The sequence below is a fragment of the Anser brachyrhynchus genome (assembly GCF_964034855.1).
Source record: "Anser brachyrhynchus genome assembly, chromosome: 2".
NCBI classification, from domain to species: domain Eukaryota; kingdom Metazoa; phylum Chordata; class Aves; order Anseriformes; family Anatidae; genus Anser; species Anser brachyrhynchus.
Genome location: NC_137695.1, coordinates 116897687 through 116910142, shown reverse-complemented (window position 1 = coordinate 116910142; position 12456 = coordinate 116897687). Strand labels below are relative to the sequence as shown.

Here is a 12456-nt window from a genome sequence, read left to right as displayed (position 1 = left end):
AAACATCTCATTCTGTGACAGTTTTAGGGTTGATATATTGCAAGATATCGGGAAATGTATAAAGGTTTCTGTCCCTAAGACAAGAGAAAGTACTTCAGGTTATTTGTGAAAATGATCTTTATTCTTTAAAGACCATAAATAGCTGGAATACGAGCTTTAAATCTCATTGAAAAACTGACTTTTCCCACAATACTTGCAGCATGAAAGTCCTAACATACAGTCTTATAAGAGTAATCAAAGCTGTGCCAGTCCCCCAAATCAGCTCGTGTCCATGTGCTATCAGAAGAGCTACCACCTGCTTGTTGTATGGATGATCCTCCCACCCTTGCAGAGTGGATAACCAAACCTAGGGGAAAAAGGGTCCTCCAGTGCCCCAGCTTCAGATCCAAGTAGCCCTAAGTCTCCTCTCTGCTCTTGAAGGGACGTGTGTTGGCAGTGCACCTACAAGTGGTCTAAACAAGCAAATAGATGGGGAGACAAGACCAGCTCTTCCACAATGGAATAAGCTTTTGAAAGCAGCTGTAATTCAAATGTGACTTGCACCAAATAAAGCAACTTAGCTTCATTGACAGCTTTATGGCTGAACTCCTCTGGTGGTCACTGATTTTATGGATTAGAGAGAACGATGTCGCTTAAAAAGGCACAGCAGAGAAATTTCCATACATTTTAAAAGACATATTTTCCTCTTGCAGTTTCTATCAGTTGCTGGGAAAGTTGAAACTGAAAGCTGTTTTCTAAATATATGCTACATGCAGATGGAGTCTGGGTTTGTGGAATAACACTTAGCCAAGTGATAAGAAAATGAAGTTAGTATCTATATATTTTTTTATTTTGGGATAAAAATGGGAAATAAAAAGTGTGTTTTTTTAGCATAATAGCACTTTTTAATATGAATACAATATCATATCACTTTAATTCTACCCATGGGGGAAAGTGGTAGCTATAAAATTCCTTTTTGAGCCACAGATCTATATTCTGAAACTTTAAATCACTTGCTCTGTCTGGCATTTCTGTTCCATAAATTTGCTTATGAGGAAATGCTGTTGCTTCTATTTTGAACAGCCATTTCCTCTAGCAGTGGTTCACAGACAGAGGAAAATACATGGTTTAATCAAATGAATGAGTGCAACGGGGAAGAATCAAACATCTCTGCAATAGAAAAATTCCTTTTAGTTGCAAACTGAAACAGATTTGGCGCCATGAGCAGAAGATCATTCCCAGAATTTTTTCTTCCCATGAAACTGAGGAATCTGTATATCGTGGGGCTGAGCTCTTCTGGTAAGTAAAAGTGATCCATACCAAGGGCAAAAAGGGGATAAATGAGCAACCCAGTCACTTCCCTTAGCACTCCAGGGTGGATACTGGCAAGATCTAAACAGACACAAAATGCATTTGAAGTACTAAAGAAAAAAGATGAGTCATGCGCATGTGTGAGAGGTCTCTCTTCTACAGCGCAGTACGTGCATTGAGTCAGAAACATGCCTGAATGTTCTGTCCCAGTGAAGGCAAGGTCTAGGCTGAGAAGCAGATGCGTGTGTTTCCATAGAAAAGCACAGTACTGATTATTTTTCATACAAAAGAGCTCAAAGGTGGCCATAATGCTACCTATGTAACTTCCTAGCTGTGGATAAAAAGTATGTGTCCATATTACTCAGAATCTGCCATCTCAGCTTTTTAGACAGTAGGACATGATGGATGACTGATTTTTTTTCAGTCTTCTAGGTTCTGCAATGAAAAACTTCCAAACTTTTTTGGAAAGTGTTTAAAAATAGGAGTGTCATTTCTCCAATAACACACAAGCAATTTTATTTGAAATTGATCAACCTATTCATGTTTTTTAGATACTGTGCTAAAGTGAAATGATCATGTTTGCCCAGGAAAGTGATATTTTGAGACATACAACTCTAAGGAAATGGAAAAAAAATAAATAGAACAAAAATGTATTAGAATATCAGGATGAACTTGTTAATATTTAGATCTTTTTGGATGTACAGCCTAATGGGAACTGAAACAACCCTCCTGGTACTAATAACATGGTACTAATATGTAAAAACTCCTGGGCTCAGAAATACATGCTAATTGTTTCTACTTTATATAACCAATTAACTGCAGTGGAAAAAATACTTGAAATTCATGAATGCTTAAAACAACAGAGTGAGTGCCAAACTCATCCCATGGTATACTAAATGCAATATGAGAGTGAAAGAATGACCTTTGGGGTGACTAAGACTGTGGGTATCATGTATCACAATGTCATGCATCAGAATGTCAATAAACTGTTTAGAGTCTCATTGCTAGACTCTGGTTCATTTCTAATGAGTATTTAATGAGAATTACATAAGTAAATTTAAGTGAATTATTAGACCAGATTTACAGGAACACTTGTCTGCCTACAGATGCAAACCAGCAGCTTTGTAAATCCACTGTGTACCTACATCAGTTGGAGACCTAACTCTCAGTAGCTTTAAACAGAGACACTGAATTAAACCATTTAATGGCTGTTTGTAGACTATGTCTTTCTTAAGGTAGCTTAATGTATCTGGTCCACTCTTGGATGCAGTGTCAATGAAACTGCATTGCAATCATTTCTGATGATTGCTTAGATAGAAAATGAATCCTGAACAACATTTAAAAAAAGAAAAAAAGAAATTGCATTTTGATTTTGACAGTATCATGTCCAATGTTCAAAGCTTGAATGCTCTGTTGCCATGCAGGAGGACTTTTTATTATCTCAACACAAAATTACCAAAAGTCACTTCACTATGTAAATTCTTCAACACAATATGAAATGCTATTTTAAATCCCCCACTGTGAAACAAGACTATTTTCACATATGCAAGCATTACCATTTAAAATCATTTGGGAGATGATTTAACAAATGAATATCAACAACGCCTTTCAGTTGACTGGAGTGACTATTGATTAGTGATGAAACTGAAGGAAAATAAGAAATGAGACTGTTTTGCATGAAAATGACGCTATTCCTGCTCCATTCGTTCAACACCATTCAGTTATATTTTGGTAGTGAATGTAAGGATAAAGAGAAGCAAAATATCACTTTATTTCTAACATTTTCCCAGTTTCAGCATCTTCCCTTATATTTACGCAGTGTGCTGCATGGCAAGAGCCAGAGGATCTCTTTCCTTCCACTATACTGGAGAAGTGGATAATCAGACCCAATTATGGGACCTTACGGAGTGCTAGATCTTAGCTGCAGCCAAACTGCCATATTCAGTGTGCTTACACAGCCTGGTGAATTGTGGAAAATCTTGTATTTTCTTCCCAGTAATTTCATTGTTTTCCGACTCTGTCTCGTTGGCAGTATCTGTATGGGACTAGGGATTTTCTAATACCTACTGACTCCCATTTTCAATAAAGATTTAAGACATAATTTTCTACTCGCTTGTAAACTTCTCATATGTGTACAACATCACTTGAAAAAATGTGTAGTTTGATTTTTTGGTGAGAGCTGGGCTTTGTATGGTGAAGTTAAAGTCTCATATGTGCTTGTAGCAACAACGAACTGCAGTGGAGAACTGCATGTCTTGGGGTATTTATGTAACCTAAAAGTAAACATCTAACTTCAGTGCTTAAATTAGTAAGTTATTCTCCCCAGGCTCCCTGATTTAGAAACATGTAAGTTAGGATCCTGCTCTGAATCACTTTTTGTCTAAGACTCTCCCTTTTCAATATAAGGGACCTATAGAGACTAGCTCCCTTCCACAGGTACCTAAACTGCATGCCAGAAGTTAGCAAAGTGAACCTGCACCCAGCCACGTGTTCCCTGGGTGAATATGCACGTATGTGTAAGAAGGAAGAAAGTCTCAGTTTGCTCTGAGGTGTGGTTGAAAACCTGTGTCTTCATTTACCTGTTGAGAGAAACAGGATTTTGCTGATTGCTCAGTATAACCAAATGAAGGCCCTTCAAAAACAGCTGTGGGCAGCTTGAGAACCTCCCGCAGAAACATGTCGTATCTGCCATAAACCATCACTCCACTGGAGTCTGAAATCATTGAGAAAATATCTGAGGGGAGAAAAGACAAGAAAAAGACACAGTCACTTCAGTGAGCTACAGATTTGCTCTTAATTCAATATCATCTGATCTGAACCAGAAGTGCTAAATAACATGTTCTGCTTATGGAAACAGCCACTATTACTGCATTTTAATTATAACCCTACTCAATAAAATACACAGAGAATGATTTACATATAAAAAAGAAGCTGATTTTGATATGAAAATATTCCTGCTTTTTTCATTGCGTGGGGTCATTTTTTAAATGAAGTCTGATGCATGACATGAGACAGCAATTTAATCAGATAAGAAGAATTTAATTTGACAAGATACACAACATCAGCTTTTTGCCTACTGCCAGCTTACCCTGTCAAATCTAAATCTTCACAATGAGCTCATTAAGTTAGTTATTATTGTCTTGGACACACAAGGCACTGAAGCTCTTTTAAATGCATTACTTTTTATTCTTCTCCCTGTTTTTTTTCTTTTTTCATGTACAATATCACAAAGTTTTATAACTCCAGAGATGCATGTTTCTCCTTTGTCAGCCTGTACTTTTCCCCCTGTTTAAACGGATCCTAAGCTTATCAGGGGATCACAGACTAAGAAACATGCATTATTTTTCAGGCTGTGATGTCAACTGCTTCATTTCTAGGAAGCTGGAGTAGAAATTCTAGTAGCAGGATCCGGGGACTGCTATGGGAAAAATCAGCATCATTCTCCAGCCTTCCACTGGATGGACCCTGCTCCTTATTCTTAAAGTAGCTTAGGGAACAGTGTTCCCTAATTTACAGTCAGTGTTCCCAATTTATAGTCAGTCTATATTTGAATCTCTACGTAGAAATAATGTATTAAAAAAATGGCACTGAATCTGGAAGACTAAATTAGCATCTGTGATTTCTACTTGCCTATTCTAATCATTTAAATAAAACACAAATTTAATTTTTTTTGGCTGTGGTAGAAGGCTTAGATGAAACTGAAGGTTGACATAAATCCCTTGGTCAAAAAGTCTGGAAAATGGGGCTCTGGACCTGAACTTCAGACATCATAGCACTAAATAGGAAGTCTTTCATTGCTGCTGCAAGTAAACTCTGCCTTGGCTGTTTGGGAACTGGGAATAAATCCTGTGAAATGAGAATCCATTCTGCAGAATAGATGGAATTAATATGTGCCCTATGGGAAGAAATATAAATAGTGCATAAATATATTGTACTTCTAAGTGTGAAAGGAGATAGATGTTATTAAAAAAAAGCCTGAGAAATTGCTAAATGATGCCTCATCATGTTGAATATTTGAAGCACTAACCAATCAGAGGCAGAATATATGCAATTTAGCTTCAAAAATAAGAAGTTTGATGTCACATTCAGTCAAACTTTTAGTGGGTTTTACTTGCAGATGTACGCAGTGCAAATCTTATACCCAGGCATGAAACTATGGCTTATCATAATTCTGTCTTCTCTTACCTGTACTTTTGCATCTCCAAGTACAACAATATTTAACAGACAAAAATATCACCCCAAATACTTACATCTTAATTTGTCCATGATCTTTCCTCCACAAAGAGTCGCCAAGGCCATTTTGACTGCAAAAACGGAAATTTTACCATGTCCTTCCCTGTTCAAAAGCAGAAAGTAGACATATTTTGTAATATGGACCTCTTTCCATTTCATGTGTTTATCACTGACATGACATATTGCAATGCACACCATATGTAGATTCATGAACAAAGAAGCCAGACCCTTAAAACTTAAAGTTTGTTTTTCAAGAGCACACATCAGGACATTGTTCTGTAAAGGTCTCAGAGATGATTTATTATGTATACAAGCATGTATATGTATCTCAATATTTAACTGTTTATCTAATTATGCTTTAAGATAATGATTATTACTGCTGTTTGTGCCACAGCAGCACTGAAGGACACCTATCACACTCAAGGCCTCCCTATCTGAAGTGACCTGTGTGTTTTCTGCCACTAAAGGACTGCAAATGAATGTAAAAATTAACACTCCAGGAGCAAAAGTGAAAAAAATGAGAAAAAGGATCACATGATTACACCAGCTGGGTATTGTACCCATTATAGATCCTAGCATCTTTAAATTATACACCTGACCCCCATGAACTTATAAGGACTTTGCTGAAATTGTTGAAAGAACACGCATCCAGAATCAGCAAAGGACATTTGCGGTGGTATGTAGAAGAGTCTTGTCCTTGATTACTTCAGGTTGAGGCTATGCCTGGCTCTCCATTTTCATCTTAAAATGAATAATGCTATTAAAGTCCAAATATGCACAAGAATATGCCAGGTAGGCAAAAGGACATTTTTTCCCCTGTAGATTTAGTCATGTTCAGGTAGAAATAAAAGACTTTTTTTCCTCCTTTAAAAATATATGGTACTTGCAGGATACAACGTTTACCTTTCACACATTGCTACCTCTTCAGTTAACTGTCCTGAAGCGTTCAATGGCTTAACTTCATTGCTCCTCTTGCTATATTCTCTCACTCTCCCCCCATAGTCCTGATGGCACCCAACAGTTATCTACCATTATAGAAACCTTGGTATATTCCAGTTATGTGAGTAATATATTAGTTGACACACTGCAAGGCACTCAGCTCCTAAAAGACCCATCCCTGAGTTTAGGCAAAACTAAGTACTCACAGGAATCGCAGAACAAGAATGTTATAATTTTCAGTCCCTGTCCAAAGACAAGAATGAGCAGACTCTTAATATAATCTGCTTTTTTAAATTATTTGGTTTTTTTTTTTTTTTTTTTCCTCCTTGGTATCCAAATGTTGAAATGTGCATTTTTTCCTTGAATCCTCAGTCTTATTATAAGGCAGTCCAAGTCCACACTGCACTGGCACAACATTTATCTATCATCCAAACTCCTCAGCATTATTTAGTAGCTTTGCATGTATCTGTTTAATGACATCAGTAAAAACACATTGTCATCATGCTTAAAAAAAAAGAAAAAAAAGAGACATTCTCAGCCACTATTTGTGAGCTTAACAAAATGACACCTATGTTCTCTTCCAAACTCTACTGATAGGGCTAATGATGGGGACAGATAACACAGTTTTGTGCCATTTTGAAGTGGAGGTTTTGTAATATTCAGTCTTTACCAAAAACATTATGTTTATAAGGGATTTCCTGTTAATATATATATTTATTTCTTAAATAAGATTAACTGCACTGGCAATAGCAATGCATGGAAATTTAGCTCTCCATCAGTGTTTATGAAATTACTCTGTTGATTGTCACTCATAATTTTAATGAATAAACTTGTGTCTGATCAGAACTGAAAGATTAACTGATTCTGGAAAGACACAGGGCCTGTGATTGTGCATCCCTCTGCTAACCCCAAAGCAGACTAATACTGTAATATATACATATGTTGCAGACATGAATGGTACACCCGTTTTAGTACATTAAAGCATGCTACATGCTTCTCGGCTATGTTCATTCTTAAGTCACTCTGACTTTACAAAATGAGTCAGTTCCCTAAGCTTGGCTAGCTAATCTTTAGGGTTCAGTTAGGTTCAATTAGATTTGGTTCTAGTTCAATGTAATACATAACTCTAAATATTAATTCTAAATATTCTTTACACATTTACAACTGCTTTTTGTCAGAAAATCAGCTAGAGATGCAGACAAAATGAAATAAAATCACTACGTCAGTATTTAAGATATAAATCTTTACTACACTCTATAAAGCAGGCTTTGGTGCACATTTACTTTTTCATTACATTGTGTTCTCTTTGACTGGCTCCATAAGATTAAAATCCCAGTACAGGAATTTCAGAATTTATTCCAGTCTTCTGCATTTCCATCCTTTGTTGGTTAGGCTCTAATCTGTGCAAACAAATTGTAGGCACGGCTGAGAATTTGGTCATTTGGTGTTCTTTTGGGGCATGTTACCCTTTAGACCTCTGGGAGTCTTTCTGCACTGTTTTATCATGAGGTTTTTACCTGCCTTTAAAAGAATTGTTACACTAAAGAAAAATAAATGCTAAGCGGAAGCAACAGCATTATTAAGAAGCTGCGGAAGAACTTGAGGAAAAAATAAAGCCCATGTGGAACTGCTTCAGATTTAGATATTTTTCCCAGTAGGTTTAGTTACATTTACTAACAGGATTACATTCTTGAGTGGCAGGCTCATCAACTCGCCTTCAGCTTTCCACCCCAAAGCCACTAGCATTTCCTGTACTCAAACAGTTAGGGAACAGAGGAAAAGAAAAAAAATAAGATTTCATTTATCTCTTCAATCTCTCAGTTTGAGTTGATCAGTTTTGACACTGTATTTTGTATCGGTCATTTGTATTCATAAAAGCATCACTAGAGCCCGTATAAATTCAATTTGCCCTGCAAATATGTATGTGTGCGTGTGTGTGTGCATACATATACACACATGCATGCATAAATATATGCGACTGATGAACAGACAGGATAATAGGGCCTAAGACTTTCCAGTATCACTTGGATCCAGGAGTGCCCTGAGCTATTGCTGAGCACTACAGATGCCCTTGACTGGCAGCAGTGGGGCATCGCACTGTTTGCAGCACAAAAGCAAACGCCGAAGCAGCAGCTGACAGCAGCATGAAGTCCTCTGCTCAAGTCGGCGCTCCCCGAATGAAGCTTTAGGCTGGCTAATGCAAAGAGATATAAATTCTACTAGTGGAAATTGGACAGGACAGAAAATATTTTGATTTTATAAAGCACCCCTCTTCTAGCAGTTACTCTTCAGTTCCCTACAGAAAAGCACTAGAAGTGTTAATGATGGCACAGGCAACTGCTGGAGCTGATGTGCACTTAGCAGAAGCACTGGATAGAGTACTTAGAGAAGGGAATGATGGCCAGGGCACTAAAGTTATCTCCTGCTGCTTGGGGGAAAAAGGGCAAAAAATAATACATGCTTTTAGACACCAGAGCAGAGCAGAAAGTTTCTTCTTTAAATGTGTGACGGCAGAGAGAGATGGCCTCTCTCCAGAGCAAGAAACCCCCCCAGACTGCCTGACAAACTTTCCCCTGGTGCGCTCCATCAACTCTTTGTGTTACCTTTTCCAAAAGTTGGAAACTTTCTTCAGTTACTTGTGGACCTCCTACTACCCACATTAATTAGGGCAATGGCAGCTGTAATGTCAGAGGCTGTAATTACAAATTCCCATTTTCAGAAATAGGTTTCAGGGATGAAATTATTGGAATCATGCTAAATTCTTTCATTTAGGAAAGCAACATTTGTAGCAGCCAAATCTCTTAAACACAGTTTTGCAGGACTTCATTCCTAAAAGCCAGCCAGACTGTATCACTTCCAAAGATTAGCAAAGGTGGAGAAGAGAGGCAATTAAACACTTCACAGCTCCAAATGGATGGCCAAGCAAGACGTTATATTTCCAAAACAGATACTGAACATCTTTATGTGTTGAACTCAGCATGGCTCTAATGTACATTTGATTAAAAAGGGCATATATTTCCTCTTTTCTCTGCAGAAGCCTAGCCCCTACAACTAGGTTTAGTTTGTTTCATCGCCCAGAGCTCACAGCTCCAATCATTACACAAATGTGTCAAGGAACAGAAAAATCTGCTATGATCTTGTCAGTCAAGCTTTGCAGCAAGAACAGCTGTATTGCAATACTGAGTAAGTGCTGAAGATGACCTAGCACAGAATATCTTACAGTCTGTATAATAAGAGTCTTTTTAGGAACTGCTTTATTGAATGAGGCTGACATTCCACCTAGTCGGCTGTCCAGGCTTTGACATGCCTTGGGATGAATTTTTCTGAGAGGTTTGAACTTGTCATCTTGTTACATAGTACTTTTGTGCCAGTGAAGGAAGTATGCTATTACTCCATACAGCCAGTTTATCACCTGAGGCCTCAAAGCAAAAGCTATTGCCCAATTTTCATGTGCAGTTAAAACTGCAGATCAGGCACATTTTTGTCCAGAATCTTCAAAGTCTGACGTGTTCACTGTTTTTTCTCTATCAGGATCCTCTATGACATGATAGTGAATTTCATACACCAGGGGCAAACTAATTGGAATGGCATTTGTGTCTATGAACTTTGATTTTGTTGACTTGCAGTTTTATGAGGTTGCACTTTGATTTTGGCTTAGCATGATGGAGCACCACTGTCAGTGTAATGTGAAATCTTACACACTGTAATTTCTCCTCTTTTTCCTCCCTTTGGGATCAAGCAGCAGGGACTTATATTTATCTGTAGGCCTAAGGAATCCCCAGAGACATGAAAAAATCTGCGTTTCATAGAATTGGGACGAATGCTCAACACCGGCAGTAGGCAAGCTGGCCAACATGCCATGGCATTGCACCACAGTTCCTCTGAGTTTTGCCGGCCAGGCTCTAGCTCCTGGGAAGAAAACGGTATTGCAGACCTAGGAAAATGCCCCCTGCCAGAGGGCAGAGAAACCTGCCAGGTTTTCAGTGGGCTATAAATGAAGGAAGAAGCTCTGTTTAAAGCTCAGAGGATCTTCAGCCTGTTGCTAGCAGATTCCCAGCAGAGTACATACACATGGGGCAGTATGTATCAACTAGAGCAGAATAAATGAGAGAGTGGTTAGGCATATTGGGTTTCAAATCACATATTCACTTGTCCCTTGTTGTCCTTTCATACATGCGAAGTGACAGACTCCACTTCTCCACTCCCTTTCTTTGCATTTCAAATGGGACATGAGGAACCAAGCAATCTCTTCTGGAACTGCCCAGAGCGCAGCAGGAGCAGCCTTTGCTCTGCATAGCCACAGACACCAAAAATGTCTGTGATAGCTTTGAACAGCATTTGCACTTACACTGAAGAGCTATTATGCTGTTTTGGTCTTAGAAAGCTGTTCTGTTTTTTCTATGGTTTGTTTTTTTTTTGTTGTCGTTGCTGTTGTCTGTGTTCATAGAATCAAATGTGATCTTATTAACATTCATTAAAGAGAAGGAATAATTCCTCACAATCTGGAATTTTGGATGGCATTTTAGAAAGGCTGCCCATTTCCTGAAAACACAGGCTAAAAAACTGAGGAGTAAACCCAGGTCAAAGACAACAGGACTATTTTAGGGGTGACTATTGTGACTTCAGCATGACTCACGCACCTAATAAAACCCTTTTTTTCCATCCAAGAAGGCTCTATGTTAATTTAGTTTAACTGTCCAGTTTCTTCATATGAGGGAAGGACATGGAGAGAGACTTCACCCAGCCTCACAGTCCCACGCCTGTTTCTTCCTATATCCAATGTATGGCTTCTGTGTGAGCATGAGACCACCAGAAAAGGCCTTGCTCCTCCTTCTCCTAAGTCAAATGAACCAAACGCCAGATATTTGGTGCATTTCAAACAAGGTCATATGCAGCCGGTCCCCTTCCTGGGGGACTCTGCTTCCCCAAAGCAGAGTGCGTCTTCCTCAGGGCCCTCTGGCTGTCTCTGTCCTCCTGGGAAATGCATCCTGTGCACCCTTCTTGGAGGCAGATGCATGAGGAGGACTGCATCAGGGTTACAGCCTCCTCACCTGCAGGTCCTTAGGGGGGCCCAAAACAGGTCACAACACACAGCACGTGCGATGTTGTGCTCAGGAAAGCAAAACCTCGCCCTTCAGATTTTCTGTTTCCCTACAGAGGAGTAAAACCCTTCCCTCCAGTTTGCTGCGAGCAGCCTTGACATCGAGCTGACATCTTTACCCCCGCTGCAGAGAGCTACAGAACAAGCATGTTATCTCAGCTCTTGCTTCCACGGCCCTGGGCCTTGTGTTTATTAGCTGGGAAGCGTTTTGCTTGCAGCATGCACCGATGCGTGTGTCCGGCCGTTTCCGTTGTCCTTTAGCGCTCCTGTCACGGCCACAAGAGCATAAATTAAAACGCCTGTTCCCTGTTTTACTGCCCTTGAGAGGGGAAAAATACTCCTGAAGGCGCCGGTTTCACAACTGATTGACTTCTTGTTTTTCCCTCGGAGTGGCCGGAGGGGAGGCTGGGTGCAGCCCTGTCATGTGGAACAGGCACTTTTTCTCCCCGTTGCCATGGCGACCGAGCCGCCCGGCTGGTCTGGCTCCGAGAGGTGCAACCCAGCACCAGGCCAGAGGATGGAAAGGGGGGGGGGGGGGGGGAGAGGGGCAGCATCCTTATTTTAAGGTGTCACGACAGCATTTTCAGCTGGCGAATTTTCAAAATATAAGCTATACAGAGCCAATTTGCGGATTTAACCGCTGTTCTCCAATAATTTGTTTCTGAGGATTTTGAACACGGCAATGCAGGTTGATGTCTACATATTCCCTAACTATAATACGTATACACAGTACACTTGTTAAGGTAAGTGGCTCGCTCTATCTTGAACTTTTCCTTTTTGTAATACGGGTCCCATGCAGTAATAAACAACATGAATTTCAATTTCACCTCCTGGTCTTTATCCTATTTCTGTCATGGTCTCAAAATCATGCTGCACTGGCAGGAGCCAGAAAA

General features: G+C 39.4%; 1 protein-coding gene across 18 annotated transcripts in view; it reads right to left on the bottom strand.

Moving 5' to 3' along the window:
* The window catches only part of DTNA (dystrobrevin alpha), a 234486-nt gene that overhangs the window by 56722 nt on the left and 165308 nt on the right, over positions 1 to 12456 (bottom strand). For all 18 annotated transcript variants that reach the window (XM_080578415.1, XM_080578412.1, XM_080578423.1 and 15 more), the window contains 2 exons: positions 5541 to 5626; positions 3870 to 4024 (listed from right to left, as the gene is read on the bottom strand). In XM_080578415.1, coding sequence (XP_080434541.1) covers positions 3870 to 4024; positions 5541 to 5626 — 241 coding nt within the window. The remainder of the gene's footprint in view (positions 1 to 3869; positions 4025 to 5540; positions 5627 to 12456) is intronic.